The sequence below is a fragment of the Fopius arisanus genome, unplaced genomic scaffold (assembly GCF_000806365.1).
Source record: "Fopius arisanus strain USDA-PBARC FA_bdor unplaced genomic scaffold, ASM80636v1 scaffold00009, whole genome shotgun sequence".
In the NCBI taxonomy this organism is placed as follows: domain Eukaryota; kingdom Metazoa; phylum Arthropoda; class Insecta; order Hymenoptera; family Braconidae; genus Fopius; species Fopius arisanus.
The window spans coordinates 544,791-560,130 of NW_011887748.1; the positions used below are offsets into that span (position 1 = coordinate 544,791).

The 15,340-nt window shown below is 37.0% G+C and overlaps 2 protein-coding genes across 6 annotated transcripts in view; one reads left to right on the top strand and one right to left on the bottom strand.

Moving 5' to 3' along the window:
* Window positions 1-1,030: 1,030 nt before the first annotated feature.
* mtDNA-helicase (mitochondrial DNA helicase) lies at window positions 1,031-3,606 on the bottom strand. The gene is made up of 3 exons (XM_011316819.1): window positions 3,177-3,606; window positions 2,047-2,964; window positions 1,031-1,968 (listed from the first exon to the last, which is right to left on the bottom strand). The coding sequence occupies exons 1-3, from the start codon at window positions 3,433-3,435 to the stop codon at window positions 1,256-1,258; spliced, it is 1,890 nt and encodes a 629-aa protein (XP_011315121.1). The 5' UTR covers window positions 3,436-3,606; the 3' UTR covers window positions 1,031-1,255.
* Window positions 3,607-5,035: 1,429 nt separating this feature from the next.
* The window catches only part of Trpgamma (Transient receptor potential cation channel gamma), a 37,682-nt gene continuing 27,377 nt past the window's right edge, over window positions 5,036-15,340 (top strand). For 4 of the 5 annotated variants that reach the window (XM_011316820.1, XM_011316825.1, XM_011316826.1 and 1 more), the window contains exon 1: window positions 5,157-5,576. The gene's annotated coding sequence lies outside the window, so the exon portion shown is untranslated. Of the gene's footprint in view, window positions 5,577-15,340 lie in introns of all 5 variants that reach the window. The other variant, XM_011316822.1, reaches the window with a different exon arrangement.

Here is a 15,340-nt window from a genome sequence, read left to right on the forward strand (position 1 = left end):
CGAGGAGGTATTCACTGAAATTTGAAAATTCGAAATTTTTGAAAAAGTATCAGGAGAGCATGAAAATCGAGGAGGTATTCACTGAAATTTGAAAAATTCGAAATTTTCAAAAAAGTATCAGAGCAGCATAAAAATGGAGGAGGTATTCACTGAAATTGAAAAATTCGAAATTTTCAAAAAAGTATCAGGAGAGCATGAAAATCGAGGAGGTATTCACTGAATTTGAAAAATTTGAAATTTTCAAAAAAGTATCAGGGGAGCATGAAAATCGAGGAGGTATTCACTGAATTTGAAAAATTTGAAATTTTCAAAAAAGTATCAGGAGAGCATGAAAATCGAGGAGGTATTTACTAAAATTTTAAAAATTCGAAATTGTTCGAAAAGTACCAGGGGAGCATTAAAATCGAGGAGGTATTCACTGAAATTGAAAAATTTGAAATTGTCACAAAATAAAATTCACCCAGACGTTTAGTCCCTCTGACAGCGGGACCGCTACTGAGGCAGTTACCGAGTCGGCTGACGGGCAGACCCCCTACCATTGGGTGCGGCCCCCTCTTTCACTTGGGGTGAGGGCAGTGGGTGAGGGACTCCCCCAGAACTGAGCCGCTCAGTGGGGGGTTTGAGGGACCCTACCGGCATTGAAAGAGGGGGAATTGAAAGAGGGGGTATTGAAAGAGGGGGTATTGAAAGAGGGGGTCACACACAATGGTGGGGGGTCTGCCCGTCAGCCGACTCGGTAACTGCCTTCTGCCTCAGTAGCGGTCCCGCTGTCAGAGGGACCACACGTCTGGGTGAATATTATTTTTTGACAATTTCAAATTTTTCAATTTCAGTGAATACCTCCTCGATTTTCATGCTCCCCTGATACTTTTCGAACAATTTCAAATTTTTCAAATTTTAGTGAATACCTCCTCGATTTGTATGTTCTCCCGATACTTTTTGAACTAAGATATCTGAGTTTCTACTCAATTCTATCGGGAATTCGTCGTAATTTCCTCCTTTAAATAATTTTATGAGAAAAGTTTGAAGATTCAATTTACAGGTTTATTATCAAAAACAAATTACATAGGTTTACTTAATTTGTCGGCATTTACTTTGATTCTGCAATAATTTCAGGTATCTAAAATTCAGTAGAAAAAATAGCCGAGGAAAATTGTGTAGGCAGCATCATATAAAATAATTATTAACAGATTCATTTCAGTTATGAAGAAATTTAGTTTCTGTAGAATATCTTGGATACAACGTACGAAATACGTCATCTATTCTCCTTCGATGGCTTTTCCTTTCCTTCCTCCAGGGTTTCCTCGCTTTTACTCTTTCTCTTCTGTTGATAACTGAGACTGGCCTTATCAAAGTCCATCATCATGACCCCCAGGTCTCCACTATATCGATTCTTGGCGATTTGCAGATACTTTTTCCCTCTGACACTCGTCAATCTCTTATCCTGAATAATAAGAATATTATCAGCCTCCTGGCTGGCTTTAGCTCCTCCAAATATCGAGGCAGTTGTCAATTCTTCCTCAACGCGTTCCTTCCTCGGGTGAATAACTAAAGTAACGTGACAATTATTTTTCGTAGCGAAAGAACGAAACGCTGAAACGATGAGATCCTGCCTCCAGTACCTATCAAGATGTTTCGAAGTCTCGGTCATTCCCATCATGAATTGTACGTTATCGATGATAACGTGTGCTATGTCGTGGACATAAGTTGCATGTTCCACTGCCTCCATCACAACTGTTAAGCTCTGCTGGCCGTGAAATGTCATAAAATATATCGGCAACTTCTCAAAGGTATCGGCATACGTATTGAAATTCTGGAGATTCTCTTCCAGCGAGACCCCAGCCATTTGCTGGAGCATTGTTCTCGCTAATCTCGTATTTCTGATTTCAAAACTACCCCAGAGAGTGTTGACACCTTGCATCGCAAGATCCAGTGAGTACTCGCTGATGAAAGTTGTTTTTCCTGAACCTGATGACAATAATTGTCATTAACTTCCATGAATTCTTGAGATTCCAATTATTTGGGATTATATAAAAAAATACTCACCTGTTGGACCAGTTAGAACCGTAAATTCCCCACGTCTGTGGCCTTTCAGAATTCTATTCAATGCTGGATACCTGTTCCACTTGACTCCCTGGACTTTATCGATGTTCTGGAGATCACTCAAAATATCTTCCCTCAAGGTGTGAAAGGTCGTGATACTCTTGTGCCAAATGGGCTGTGCCTCTTGGATGATGTTCTTCAAATTGTATCCTCTGACAGCAGCGACCTTGGGCCGAGGTTGATGATTGGTTGGTCTCACGAAGAAGCACCTCTTCTCGTTCAACTTCTTCGCAAAATGTCTCGCTGAGTCCCAACTCGTGGTGTCATTATCAAACCAGAGGATTAATTTTTTGAATGGTTCCAGAATGGGTAGAACTTGCAGGGGCAAGTGCTGGAGGCCATAAGGAAGACATACCACGGTATTGGCGGATTTTTCTGCTACCAGAGCCAACAAATCCTCAACCGACGGCACCACAACTGCTACACCATCAATTTTTGCTTTCTTCTCTTTGTAGATAATCAAACCATTGGCATTGACATTTGGCACGGTTTTCTCATTGAGCGTGGAACTGATTGATAAACATTTGTATCCAGCAATTTTATTTCCAATCGTCATCAGCGGAAAATAAAAAGATGATGAGGACTTCTGGTAATAACAATGCAGTCCGCTCATCTGACTTTGCATCACTTTTGGAAAGGCATAATTCGTGAGTAAATCGTTATAAATATTCTCGGATAGTTCAGAAATATTCTGGCATGATTCAATTAAATTCAACCATTTTTCGGTGAAGTCGTCTTCAATGTGAAGAGTTTGTTTTACTGTTTTCATATCAACAGGCTTTGCTGATTTCTTTGGTCCAATTACGTGGGATAAAATATCCCACGACCCAGAGTGTCTGCATTTTGGACAAACGAACAAACCTACAACATGAAAGATTATTCTGATTCCAGATTAACTAACAATCTTCTCATCTGATTAACCACTTAAAAATTTTAATTGCCAATTTTTTGTTTCAGAAATGCTAAAGAATTCTCACGAAATGTAATTCTGGTGTTTCAAACTCCCAAATATTTAGTAATAATAATATTTATTAATCGTAATGATTATCTTTGAATTTAAAATATTTTCTTACCTGTCGTTTTATTTATGTACAACTTTGCATCATTTTGTTTACAATAACCACAAATTGGACAGTTAATAACAATGCAAGCATGTCCTTCTTGGAAATTAACATTATTCTGTCTCAAAATAGTTCTTATACTTCCAGATGAGGTAGAAGACAACCCGGCATTCACTTCATTATGAAAATCTCGAAATTTAACTCGATGTTTCCACTTAAAATATCGCTGATGAGTGACACAACACCTCCGAACAAGTTTTAACAACATCATTCAATCCATAACAAGTACTATCGTAACCCGTCAATTATTACTATTGCAATAGTAATTATCTCAATTATTCTTGGTAAACAACAATCAACAGTTAAACATGTGTCGAACCACGTGGAAAGTACGAGGATTGAGCAACAGCTGATCAAAAAAGCGATAACAACAATTTCCGCATTATCAACAGAAGATCTATTGAAAAAGATGAAATAATTTTTTTATCGACGGAGAGGGAGTGGGAAAGGGATTGTTAATGATAATTTATCCACTGATAGTGCGGAAAAATTCGAATTCAGTGGAAAAGGTACTCGTGGGGTCAGAAAATCAGAGGAATTCGATTTTTCGCTTTATCTTGGACTTTATCTTGGATAATTACAGAAAAACGTTCCGAGGAGTTGACTGTTTTATTGTGGCCTTGGAGGATATGCCCCTGTCAGGAACTGATTCAGCAATGGGGAGATTCAGAGCCGTCAGATACACCTCCTCCTTGGGGTAAAACCACCCATCACCGGGGATCCTCCCTGGGAAGTCTCTAGAGGTGAGTTTTAGACAATGGCAATGCCCCTCGTCATCCCCAGTGGCAAGATTAACCCCAAGTACTAAGTATAATTGCCCTGTACATCCGGGTAATTAGAGGGGAGGAATGACTTACTCTATGATAGCTTGAGGTTCTGCAACATTCTCTTTTATTATCTCAATTCACTAGAAAGATTTAAAATGATACTTTAATAATTAATATCTTTAATAGTAATTCAATTAATAGTTATTAAAAATAGCATTTATTATGGACAATTGACTGGAAAGAATGAAACTCATACGTCTTCTTTTTTTATTTGTTTTTTATTTCTTGAAGAAGAAATAATGGCGAATTCATTGGATAATTTATATTTTATTGAAGAGTAAAGTTGCAAGGAAAAAAAAACTTTTGTTGATTGAATTTATTGGAGAAAAACCAATAGCTTCCAGATTTGTTAATTGTCTTTCGATTCTGAAATTTAAGTTACTAATTAATTGATTATGTAATTAATCATTCAATTTGACAATTAAATTCTTTTGTTTTGCGAAATTCCCAACTCATACGTTCGAAAATTTCACGTCAATATGAAGTAGATGATTGATATATTAATTTATGAATTCTATATCAATTTAATATAGTTTATATTAATTTGGGTTTTAATTTTTCGATAACATTCACTAGAGTTTAGTTGTCAAAAAGATTTCGAGTGGTTGTTACCGTGTGGAATAGAGTCACCCCAATCAAAAAATTCCAATTCCACCCCGCGTTATTATCATTCTGATAGCGAAGGGTGGATCTCTCAAAACACCACCAAAAGAAACATTTCATTATTTTTGGTATCTCAACGGGTTGTACGTGATCCGGAGTATCCGTTCATCTCATTTTTTCCACTCTCTCGTCACTCCAATTCCCCTTTTTCCCGACATTTTTAGGACGAGATGTGTGGGATGAAAGGAAATTTCCCACGACAAAAGAAATATTTCGATAACGAATTTGTACGTATCTATTATCATCACTTTTATCTCGAAATGTTAGTAGGTGTCAAAGGGGATTGATGAGGAGCATCGCCAGGAGTAAATCGGGGAGGAGTTGCAGACGGAGAAGACACATCGGGATGAACTGCAGGAGAACGGAAAGAATTGTAAACGAGGGTGGGAGGGCTGGTGAGCGTCGCGACGCCTCGACCCTCTCAGTCTCCGCCCAACCGGCGTCGAGGATGCAGTGGTCTCGTGGATGGTGATGTAAGTGAAGTCTCTCGTTATCCGAAAAAAAAATTTCCCGCGGTTTCCCGACGAGTCGAGGAAATTAATTCGTTCATTTCTTTTTTTTTTTCGTCATTTAATATCGGACATCCAATAGTGCGAATTCCTGGTGGAACATCCGGTGCTCGGGGTTGTTCCCTCGTGGAGGAGTTCTCTCGGTGTTTGTCGAGGGTTTATTTGCACCGAGTGAAGGACTAATGGAGGGGGTGGGGCTGATACGGTCCGGTGACTTGTGAGTGCTATTCCAAGTTGTTGTCAAAGTGGCGGGTTGAGAATTCGTGGAAGATTACAGGGGGATATCGGTTTCTCTGGAGGCTTTAAGAAGACAGTCAAGATCAGTCGCGTCAAAGCGATGTCGTCAACTAAAGGTATGATTAATTGGTGTAATTATTGGAATTATTGGAATTAGTGGAATTGTGGAATTGTGGAATGCAATAATGGAGAATGGCTATATTTGATAAATTCTCAACGTGAGTCTGGATTTTGGAGGTAGAACGATCCCCTCGAGTTATTTACACGAGCTCGATGGATCATTTCTTTTTTAGATATCTATATTTTCCAACGGCCAGATGTCTATTGCCATTTGGGATTAGCACGGCTACTGGAATGGATTGGGGTCGATCCGGGTAATATCACCTGGGTCTACATTTCAAGTCCGTTATTTGGCAAGTTTAATGAACTTTTTGGAAATTTTTTCGGAAGCGGAAGGTACGGGTCGCGCGCGGAGACGGAATTATTTTTGTTTGTAGAATATTTTTTTTTTCGTGTCTATTATTGTGTGGAACAGCTGCTGAGGAATTTTCTATGTTGTTGAATTTTAAAGTCAACTTGGATTTACATTGAATTGGTTCTCAGGGTGTATTCATATTGGAAATCCCATAAAATGCATAAAAAACAGTTTTTCATGTGCGTTCAATGTGATTTTTAGTGCATCGTGAACTGAAGAAAAAAAAAACTGGAGTTTTGATATTTTTTCGTGATTTCCACTGGCCGGTGGGGATAGGATTGATATTTTATTGGACACTTGAAAAATTATTTCGTCGTTGTCAGTATTTAAAAAATTAATCGTGACAGGGGATTTTTTGGTTTTCTTTGAGACTTGCTGTTTTTTTTTTAATAATGGTGATTTTTTTTCATTTCGGGCTTACGGGAAAATTTATCGCCGATATTTTACGGGCAATTGTCGAAAATTGTGAGTGGTTTTTAATTTTTAATTGTGATTGATACTCCCTCTTTTAATGTTTCATTTCTTTTTATCAAGTGCTATTTTCATTTGAGCAAACGAATTGCGCATAATTCATTGCGCACACTTGATAAGAATTTAATAATGAATTTTCGTTGTTTTTAATTCTCTGGGTGGGATTTCCGCTCAATAAAAAGCGATTGAATCTCATTAACTTTTTAATTGGAAAACCTTAATATTTTGGATTCATTTGGGTTTAAAATTGTCTTCATTGAGTGGTGCATGAACTAGGTACTACCTAAAATCAATATCAATTAAAAATTGATTCAAAATCTGTCTCCTAATACTCCTAATTTATGAACAATTTTTATTTTAAATCATTTCATTATTCATTCTGAATCAATAATTGATTTATTTACGCAAATTATTGGATTTTTTATCAAAATTACACAACGAAAAATATTACAGATAAAAATATTTCCACAACACCCACATTATTTCAAAATATTCCAATTACAGAGAAAAAAAAATAATTACCAATTACCCCCGAAATTTCACGAAATTTCACCACGACTGGCCTTCAATATACCAATAATTTTTTAATATTTCGAGAAGCAATATTATTATTCAATAAAATATCGAGCTGTCACCAATAATTATTTGCGTTAAAATTTTAATGAAAATTGTCCAATGAAATTGTGAAAATTCCCGGAATAATTTCAATTTATTTAAATTGTTAAATTGAAATACGGAAATATGTCGAATGCACAGTTGAGAGGAGTATTTAAATGTTTAATCTCTTCCGTCCCATCGTCGGTATCTCTCCGGGATTTGTCTGAGAATCGATAGCAGTCGAAAATGTTGTGTTATGAAAACAATACCCTGAGTAATACAATGGGAAAATACGAGTAGGAAAATACACGCGACGACTGAGCGGTGGAACACAACTGCAATCAGTTTCGCGAGCCATTTTCGATATTCCCATGGAAGGGGTTGATATTCACCCCATCTGTTATATACACTCGCTCCTCATCCCCGGGCTGTCATCCACTGCAATGCGACTCGAATTTATATCACTTCATTGTTTTATACGCAAGTTTTCGGTTGTTTTAGTCGATGAAGTTATTAATTTCATAAAGTTTATCATCCACTGGGATGAACAGCTCGCGCCCATCTCGTGGACCCAATTGTTAATGAGATATTATCATTTTCAATCCATCCATTCATTTAATATTGCGATTTATAACAAGACTGTTATTAATATTTTTTTATTCATGACTAGTATTTATTTTTTTATCTTGGTTTAATGGTAATGTTAAAAAGAGATTAAAATACTTGAAATATTAATAATTATAGAAAAAGTAATTTTTAGGGATTCAGGATTTTTTGGGGGACAAAATGAAAAAGGGAATGCTTGTCTAGTGCCGGAAAATGAAAACTTTTTTTTTCTCTCTCCGATGGAAAATAGTTCTGACTCGTTGGGCAATCATTCGTTACGAATTTCGGATGGAGTCGATGGGAATAGTTTGCGGATTGGTGGAGGTGTTGGAGGCAATCTCAGGGATTCGTTTGATTATATCCGTTTTTCCACGAAGCGCAGTCGTTTCATATGCGAAAATGGCAAACTGCTCCATCAAACAAGTTACTCCGACAGTGGGAATTTAAACAGTCCATAAATTCATGTAAAGTACTTCAATTTCAAACCGCGGAATATTCTTTAACTGTACAGACTCCTCGAGATATTGATTCCCATGAAAAATAGAATTTCTGGGAAATATTTAGAGATTAAAAAACAATAAATAACACAAACGGCAATTTTCACGAAAAAATATCGATCCGCGAAAATCGATTTAAAAATCGATCCGACCGATTGATCGATCCGCGAAAATCGATTTAAAAAATCGACTTTATCGAGTCGAATGAAAAAAAACGGAGTTTGCGAAATTGGCTGATTGCGAGGGAAGAAATTCATTCAAAAAAATGTATAAAATCGAAATAAATCGAACTTGACAGTTATTTCGATGTGAATTGATCCGCAAGCCTATAAATTCCAGAAAAAAAAATTCGAAAAACCCTAGGAATATCGGGACACGCCTCAAAACTGATAAGACAAGAGTGATGCACACGGGAGGAAACTTTATCGGAGGATAGCATCTGCGAGGGGTTTGTCCAAGTGGTGGGAACAAAAGATGACGAGAAACTTTTGGGAAAAGAGAGTCAAGCGGGACTTGGGAGCCACTTGTCGTGGTATACGTCGGTTTATTTGCATGAAATCGAACCAGGTCGAATTCGGTTCAACCCTCAACCACTGTAATGCCGACTAACAGTGAATTTCCACCTCCTGTACACCATGTGCATCCAGCAACTCGATATATCCCCAAATTTGCTGATGGATCCTGGGTGAAAACCTCGAGTGTGAACTGGTACACGTGAGCACTCGGAATTCATACGGGTATTGAAATTTCGGGACAGACTCAACCGTTTGTTTGATTATCCTGTGGCTTCAACAAATAATCGAATTAACTGCTCCATGGAAATTCCCTGATAAATGCGGGGGCTCCCATGTTGAATTATTCAATCGTCTGAACGGTGAGCGAAATTCTATGCATATTTTACGATTTGTCATCAAATCTTAGAAAATAATGCCCGACTCCCGTAAAATTTGAAATTCACCCGAAAATATACGCGAGTTCTTGGAATCACACGAATTTTTCAGTTTATTTAGTTAATAACAATTTTTATGCATGAAAAGGAATTCATTGGAGAAATTCTATTGCAAAGTGTGGAATTATGATAAGTGCATTTTTTTCTCCGCCAGTTTTTCCTCGATTCCTCGAAATTGAAGGAAGATAACGATATTTTTATAGATACCTTTTTTGTAGCTCTAACCTTTTTCTATAAAAAATGTTTATATAAAAAATCCGCTAGATTCCTTCCATTCCGAATTAATGGCTAAAAACTGGTCTCGAGAAAAATACACTTTTCCCAGTTCGAATGGCAGAGTTGAAAAAATGAGTTTTCATTATTTATGTTTAATTTTCATTTGTTCCTTTAACAATTCCATACTAAATTGCTGTCAGACAATCTTTCCATACCGAAGTTGTATTCATCTTTTCCCATTTCCACCCGAATTTTCATTAGTCTTCCTTTCACACTGCAGTTCTAAATTGCTATAAAAATTCTCTTCACACAGCAGTTGCATTTACGTTTCCAATAATCCCCTAGAGAAGCTGTTAATTCTGTCCTGAATGATGGGCTGAGTTCCCAACAATAATTAATACGTGGCTAGCCCCCAGTGTTGTCTCTTGAAACTCCAGCTGACTCCCCACAAATAGCATTTCATCCCCAAAAGTCATTCGATTAAACTTCAACGCAGTCGAACAAACTGAATATTCCATTGACTTGTCATTCATTTGGCAGATAATTATGATTGATAAAAATTGTGGGTATTGACTCGTCAAATTGGCACTGACCATCAGTATCGTCTGATACATTGCTCCACAAACGTATTATCCAATATTCCTCGTTGCTGCAACGAGCTTTAGCCACAAATTGCCAATCACTTTGCTGCAATCTCTGGAATTAGGGTAGTTCCTCATGCAAGTGCGGTTCATATCGTAGCATCTTATCTTTAATGAAACAGGTACACCGAAACCTGTCGGCTCGGCAAAGTTTTATCAGAGTTCGCCCTGGATTTTCCACAACTTTCACGAGTACCTGTGATCATCACCTTTTTACTGTTTCCTCGGAGGAGGATATTCCGCTAAACGTCTCTGGAGGACACTTTGCTGGTGAAAATTCAATGAGAAACAAGTTTCGGGAAATCCTCTTCGAATATTCATGACGTGAAGGTACTCAGAGGAAATTGTTTGCTTTTTTTTTAATAGTCGGCATTGTGGCAATTATTTATAACTATTTTGCGGTTTCTAATGGGATTTGGTGATTTTTTTAAATAATTACAGTGGGGGTCGTACATTTTATTATGGTTTAAATTTTACGAGGAGATAATGCACAGAGAGGAATATTTATTTAGTTGAAAATATGGAATTCAAGTTCAGTTACTGATTATGGAATTATTTTTAATTATTCCAATGATAAGAATTCAATGAAATTTCAGTGATCGGAATTTTTAATTATGCGAATGTGATTTCTATTTCAATTAAAAATTATAATTGGGGGTTTCGTGTTGAATTATAATTGATTTTTTTGACGGATGATCGGATTTCTGGATTGATATTAAACATTTAATATTTTTAATATTGATATTGAATTCAGGTAATAATTTCCATGAATTTTTAATATTTTCACGAGTTTTCAGAGCCATATAAATTCCCTGTCGCCTAATTATTGTTAAAATTTTTTAATTGTTTACTTCGAATTTAAATTGTAATTCTAATTTTAATATCTCAATTTTGCCCAGAAAATTACGGAAAAATCCGAAAAAATTCCGTATTAATTCCCCAAAATTTTCGATTTGTTCCCGAAATAAAAAAAAAATCCAAACACTTCATGCCCTTCACGCAGCGCAATTAGTGTTCAATACCTTGTAAATTCCTTAAATAACAAATAATCGGTTAAATTGACTCCATTCACCTGAAAATTTCCCTAAATTACCCACAGGCTAAAAATTCCAATAAATTAAGTAACACATCAATAACTCTTTGATCTCGCCTCTCACCCCAAGAACTAATGACCACAGCACTTGCCACTCCCATTAAGACCCCATTGCACTGGAAATTAATCACCTAAACGGAATTCCCGGAGTCCTAAAAAACCCGTCAAGTTAACGAAAATTACCATCGTCTCCAGAGACTGGGGAACGGCGAGGACGTCAGAATTATTTTTACCCGTGTGTTTTTCCAATACCAAAGCAATCAAATTACGATGATTTATGCGGTAAACAGGCGTTCGATAGTCCCCAGTAGATGAAAAGGTAAAGGAGACGCGAGCAAAATGGGACACAGGATAAAACGGTCTGGAGGTAAAATGGGATAAATCAGGATGTCCAAAGGGAAACGAAGAAAACAAATCAATCCTAAAAATCCATTATCCAACATTTTTTATATATCCAGTTTTTCCAAATTTTATTAAACTGAACTGATAAAAAAAGTTAAAAACGATCGATTAAAAACAATAGAATAATTAAAAGAAAGAATGAAATTGGTAAAAATACTGGAACATTTTCAGAGAATTTAATTTAATTTAAATAATAATAATTTTAATTTAAAAATTTAATTTAAAAGAAAGAATGAAATTGGTAAAAATTACTGGAACATTTTCAGAGAATTTAATTTAATTTAAATAATAATAATTTTAATTAAAAAATTTAATTTAAAAGAAAGAATGAAATTGGTAAAAATTACTGGAACACTTTCAGACTGTCTCCAATATTTTTGAAATAATTTTTCAACTAAAAAATGGATGTGAACGAGTTATAGAGACGTTTTTCCGTGAGTCTCCCATTTTGCCAGGTCTCTCCTAGGTTAGATTGAAAAAAATGTGTAAAACCGATGGGAAATTGACATATGCAGACGTTTCCGCTTCAATGTTATTCATAGACAGCAAATGTACAAATGAGACGTCTATTTGCCAGACGAGCTTTGATGCTGCTGTCTGTGATATCCAGGTGTTGGAGGTAAAACCTCTTGAAATAGACTAGTCGATGTTGGTGAATGGAGTGAGAAGAATCGAGGTCAAAAATTAATGCAACCCCAGCTTGTGCTCGATCGAGCAAACGCCGTTGGGGCTGAATCGAAAAGCCCACAAAACCTCGATTTTCTCGATTCAAGTCGACCTGGGTATCAGCATCGTCGTCGACGCTCTTTTCCCCGTTGTCTCTCCTTTTTTCATTTTTTTTTAATTTTTCATGCGTAACTCTCTTTTCATCTGTCGACGGATTTGACGGCTCCTGGGGACACATCGTCGGCTGACGGAATTATAGGCCTTTGTCCAGCCATCGGGGGGCCACTATACTTTCGGCAAGAACTCGTTCGTCATCAATTCACGAGGGGAAAAAATGGGGATTAATTTCACGTCGAGACACTCCCAGTGCCGGGCTCATGTCAATTCTCGGAGAATTAATTGGCCTTCGGGGGGAGTTGATGAGGGAACAATTAGGTGAGCAGTCATTTCTCTTATTTTCCTTATTGTTTTTAATTAATAATATTTGAGGAATGGGTTGTCCCATGGAAAGTAACAGAAAATGAGAATTTTAATTCTCAACAAATTGGTAATTATAATTTTACGGGAATTCAATCGAATTTTCATAGATCTCAGTGTAAATTTCCTATTTCTCTGGGCAATTACTCGATAATTAGATCGATATTGCAATCGAAATGCAGGGCGAATCGAGAGGATCAGATAATTTTAGTGGTTTTCATATTGAATAGACTAATTTGATCTGTTAATCTCTCTTTCATCGAATCACCGCAATTGGGAAATTAATGAAATTTCACCGGTACGTTGCGCCGATCTCGCTTAATTCTCGTCGAAACTGTCGACCTGGTGAAATTCATCACTTTTATCGCCGTCCCCTGGTCGAAGCCCCGCTGTCAAACTTGGTCGTGGCAACATTAATGCCCCATATTTTCAACCCCTCGTAGCAACTCTGAAAGCTTTCCGTCGATTACATTTAACGCTATCAACCCCGATATTTGCCAAAGGGATTGTACAGTTCTCATAAATATTCACCAGTGAATCCATCTGCATACATCAACTCGACTTATTTTCATAAACAAATTGTCCAAGGAAAATAACAAACGTCGGTTTATCTTTGCCTCTGACATTTCTCGGGATTTTTATTTGATCATTGGTCGACGTCGGGAGTCGATTAATTCAATCATCAGTGGTTCCAGACTTTTCCAATTTCCCGCCTGGATGTCCGATATTCTGGAGAAATGGAGACAACAGTCTTGCGGAAATTGATGATGACACTTTTGGGGAAGAAATCTGTGTGCGAAAAGGATTGGGAAATCCGTTGAAAGCGGTGGTAACAAGACGAGGGAAAATCCTGAGAGGAAAACAGTGAAATTGTGAGAGGTGAGAGGTGTTCAGCTCATTTTTTATCGCCTCTCCTTTTTGAAGAAAAGATGCAACCCGATGAGGGAGGCCTTCTCCTGGGGCGAGTCGATTTTTAACACTCGGATGTGCCTGAAATTCCAATGTCACCAGCTCCATTCGCCCTTTTCATCCTGAGGTACCTGTGTAATCCTGACACCGGAAAAGCTCGATGGGAAATCAAGAATTCCGACAGTGAGATAAAATTTTATATTTATAAAACTAATCAATGTATTTAATCACAATTTAAACCTCAGGATGCTATTGAATTCCGAATCGGAATTCCTCTCGCAGATCAGCAAGAAAATTCCCCATTCGTCGAAAACCGAAATTGAAACTTCCCGGATATTAAAGGCCATAAAACGCGGAGGTGTTATTAAATTTTCCCCGCGATTTTCGGGTGATCAATCCCACTGACACATGAAATCAATGACTCGCGATAAAATTTGTCTTCGCAGACATAAAAATGATAAATCGCGCAGTCAACGCGATTTTTCACTCGACGAATGATTCCTCAATTGATTGATTGATCGATTTGGGTATTGAGTTGCACATTTAATTCATCAGCTGTACAATCGGCAGTGGATTAGGTAAATTCTCCGCGTATCAATTTCTAAAGGAAATAACCGAGGTTCAAATGACCGCGCCATTTTCAAGCCTTTAACCCAATTAAAATCTCCGGGTTTTCGACAGAATTGAAATTTTTTGCAGACCCCTGTCCCCTGGGCCCTTCAGATCTGCTGGCTCTGCATCACCGCAATTGACTCACCCGTAAACCGTGTAATTGCTTCGCATTGCAGGAAGTCGTAGAATTTCACGCTCAAATTCCCCCTCCCCCTGCCTTATATTTCGTCTATGAAATCATTCAAAGCTTGAGTAGAGATCTGCCTGATGGCAGGAAAAATGATTGCATCTGTTTATTTATAGACTGGTCAATAAAAAAGTAAAAAGCCACGTGTACACTTGGTAATAATTACCACAAGGTAATTATTGCAAGGAATATTCAATGGAAATTACGGAATTTTAAATCGATACCGATTAAAGATTTTAATTGAAATTAAATTTGCAAAAATTGTTTTGTAATTAATTAATTAATTGTAATTGCGACGGTTAAATATTGAGTTGAATAAATCTGTTTAGAATAATTAATTGAACATTTTTGAAATATAAATTGAAATGACTGATTGTCATTGGTAATTGGTTTTTAATTATCTTTAGGTTTGGAATTATGGAAAGGATCAGCTATTTTTATTGAATATTTCTCTCTGTGTGCGCGGTTTATAAAAAAAATTGTTGTCGGAATTACGCAAGTATTCCGTAAGGGCTCCGTAATTCTGCGGCAAAGTGTCGGTTCGAAGAAAATTACCGAGTGCACCTGAGATTTTACGAGAATTTGACATTTTTTTTTACGCGTTCTTACAGAAAATATACGCAATACTCGCGTAAAAATTGAAGTCCATTCCATTATTTCCCACAGCATGACATCATTCGTCCCTGGATTATAAAACTCTTACGTCATCTTCCCGGAATTTTTCTCCATCCAATTTTGAGTGGAATGTAAAATTTCCGATTAATTCCCCTGACAGTTGAATTCGCAATTAATTAATTTAATTGACTAAAAATTCAAGGACATATTTCCACTATTTTTTATGGAAGATTGTTGAGTGGAAATTCGTGATTTCCATTTGTTACTCCAAGTTTCGGATTTTCAATGCCTAAATAAATTGCAGTAAATCATAAACCGATGGAAATTTCCCCGAAGTCCGCGGAAAGTTTTTAACGACTCGATTCATCGACTTTGGACTCTAGATTTCGAGGGATTTATGTCTCCAGAGGATTTTAAATCTCCTTTGACGCCATTTTATTCCCAATCGGCAAGAGCTTCCCTTCGAT

Bases quoted from the DNA above. Each gene is read 5' to 3' on its own strand.
- mtDNA-helicase (XM_011316819.1), bottom strand. From the start codon at position 3,435: ATGATGTTGTTAAAACTTGTTCGGAGGTGTTGTGTCACTCATCAGCGA. The intron at 2,965-3,176 runs GTAAGAAAATAT...TTCATGTTGTAG, and splicing joins GTACATAAATAAAACGACAG to GTTTGTTCGTTTGTCCAAAA. The intron at 1,969-2,046 runs GTGAGTATTTTT...TATTGTCATCAG, and splicing joins GGTTCTAACTGGTCCAACAG to GTTCAGGAAAAACAACTTTC.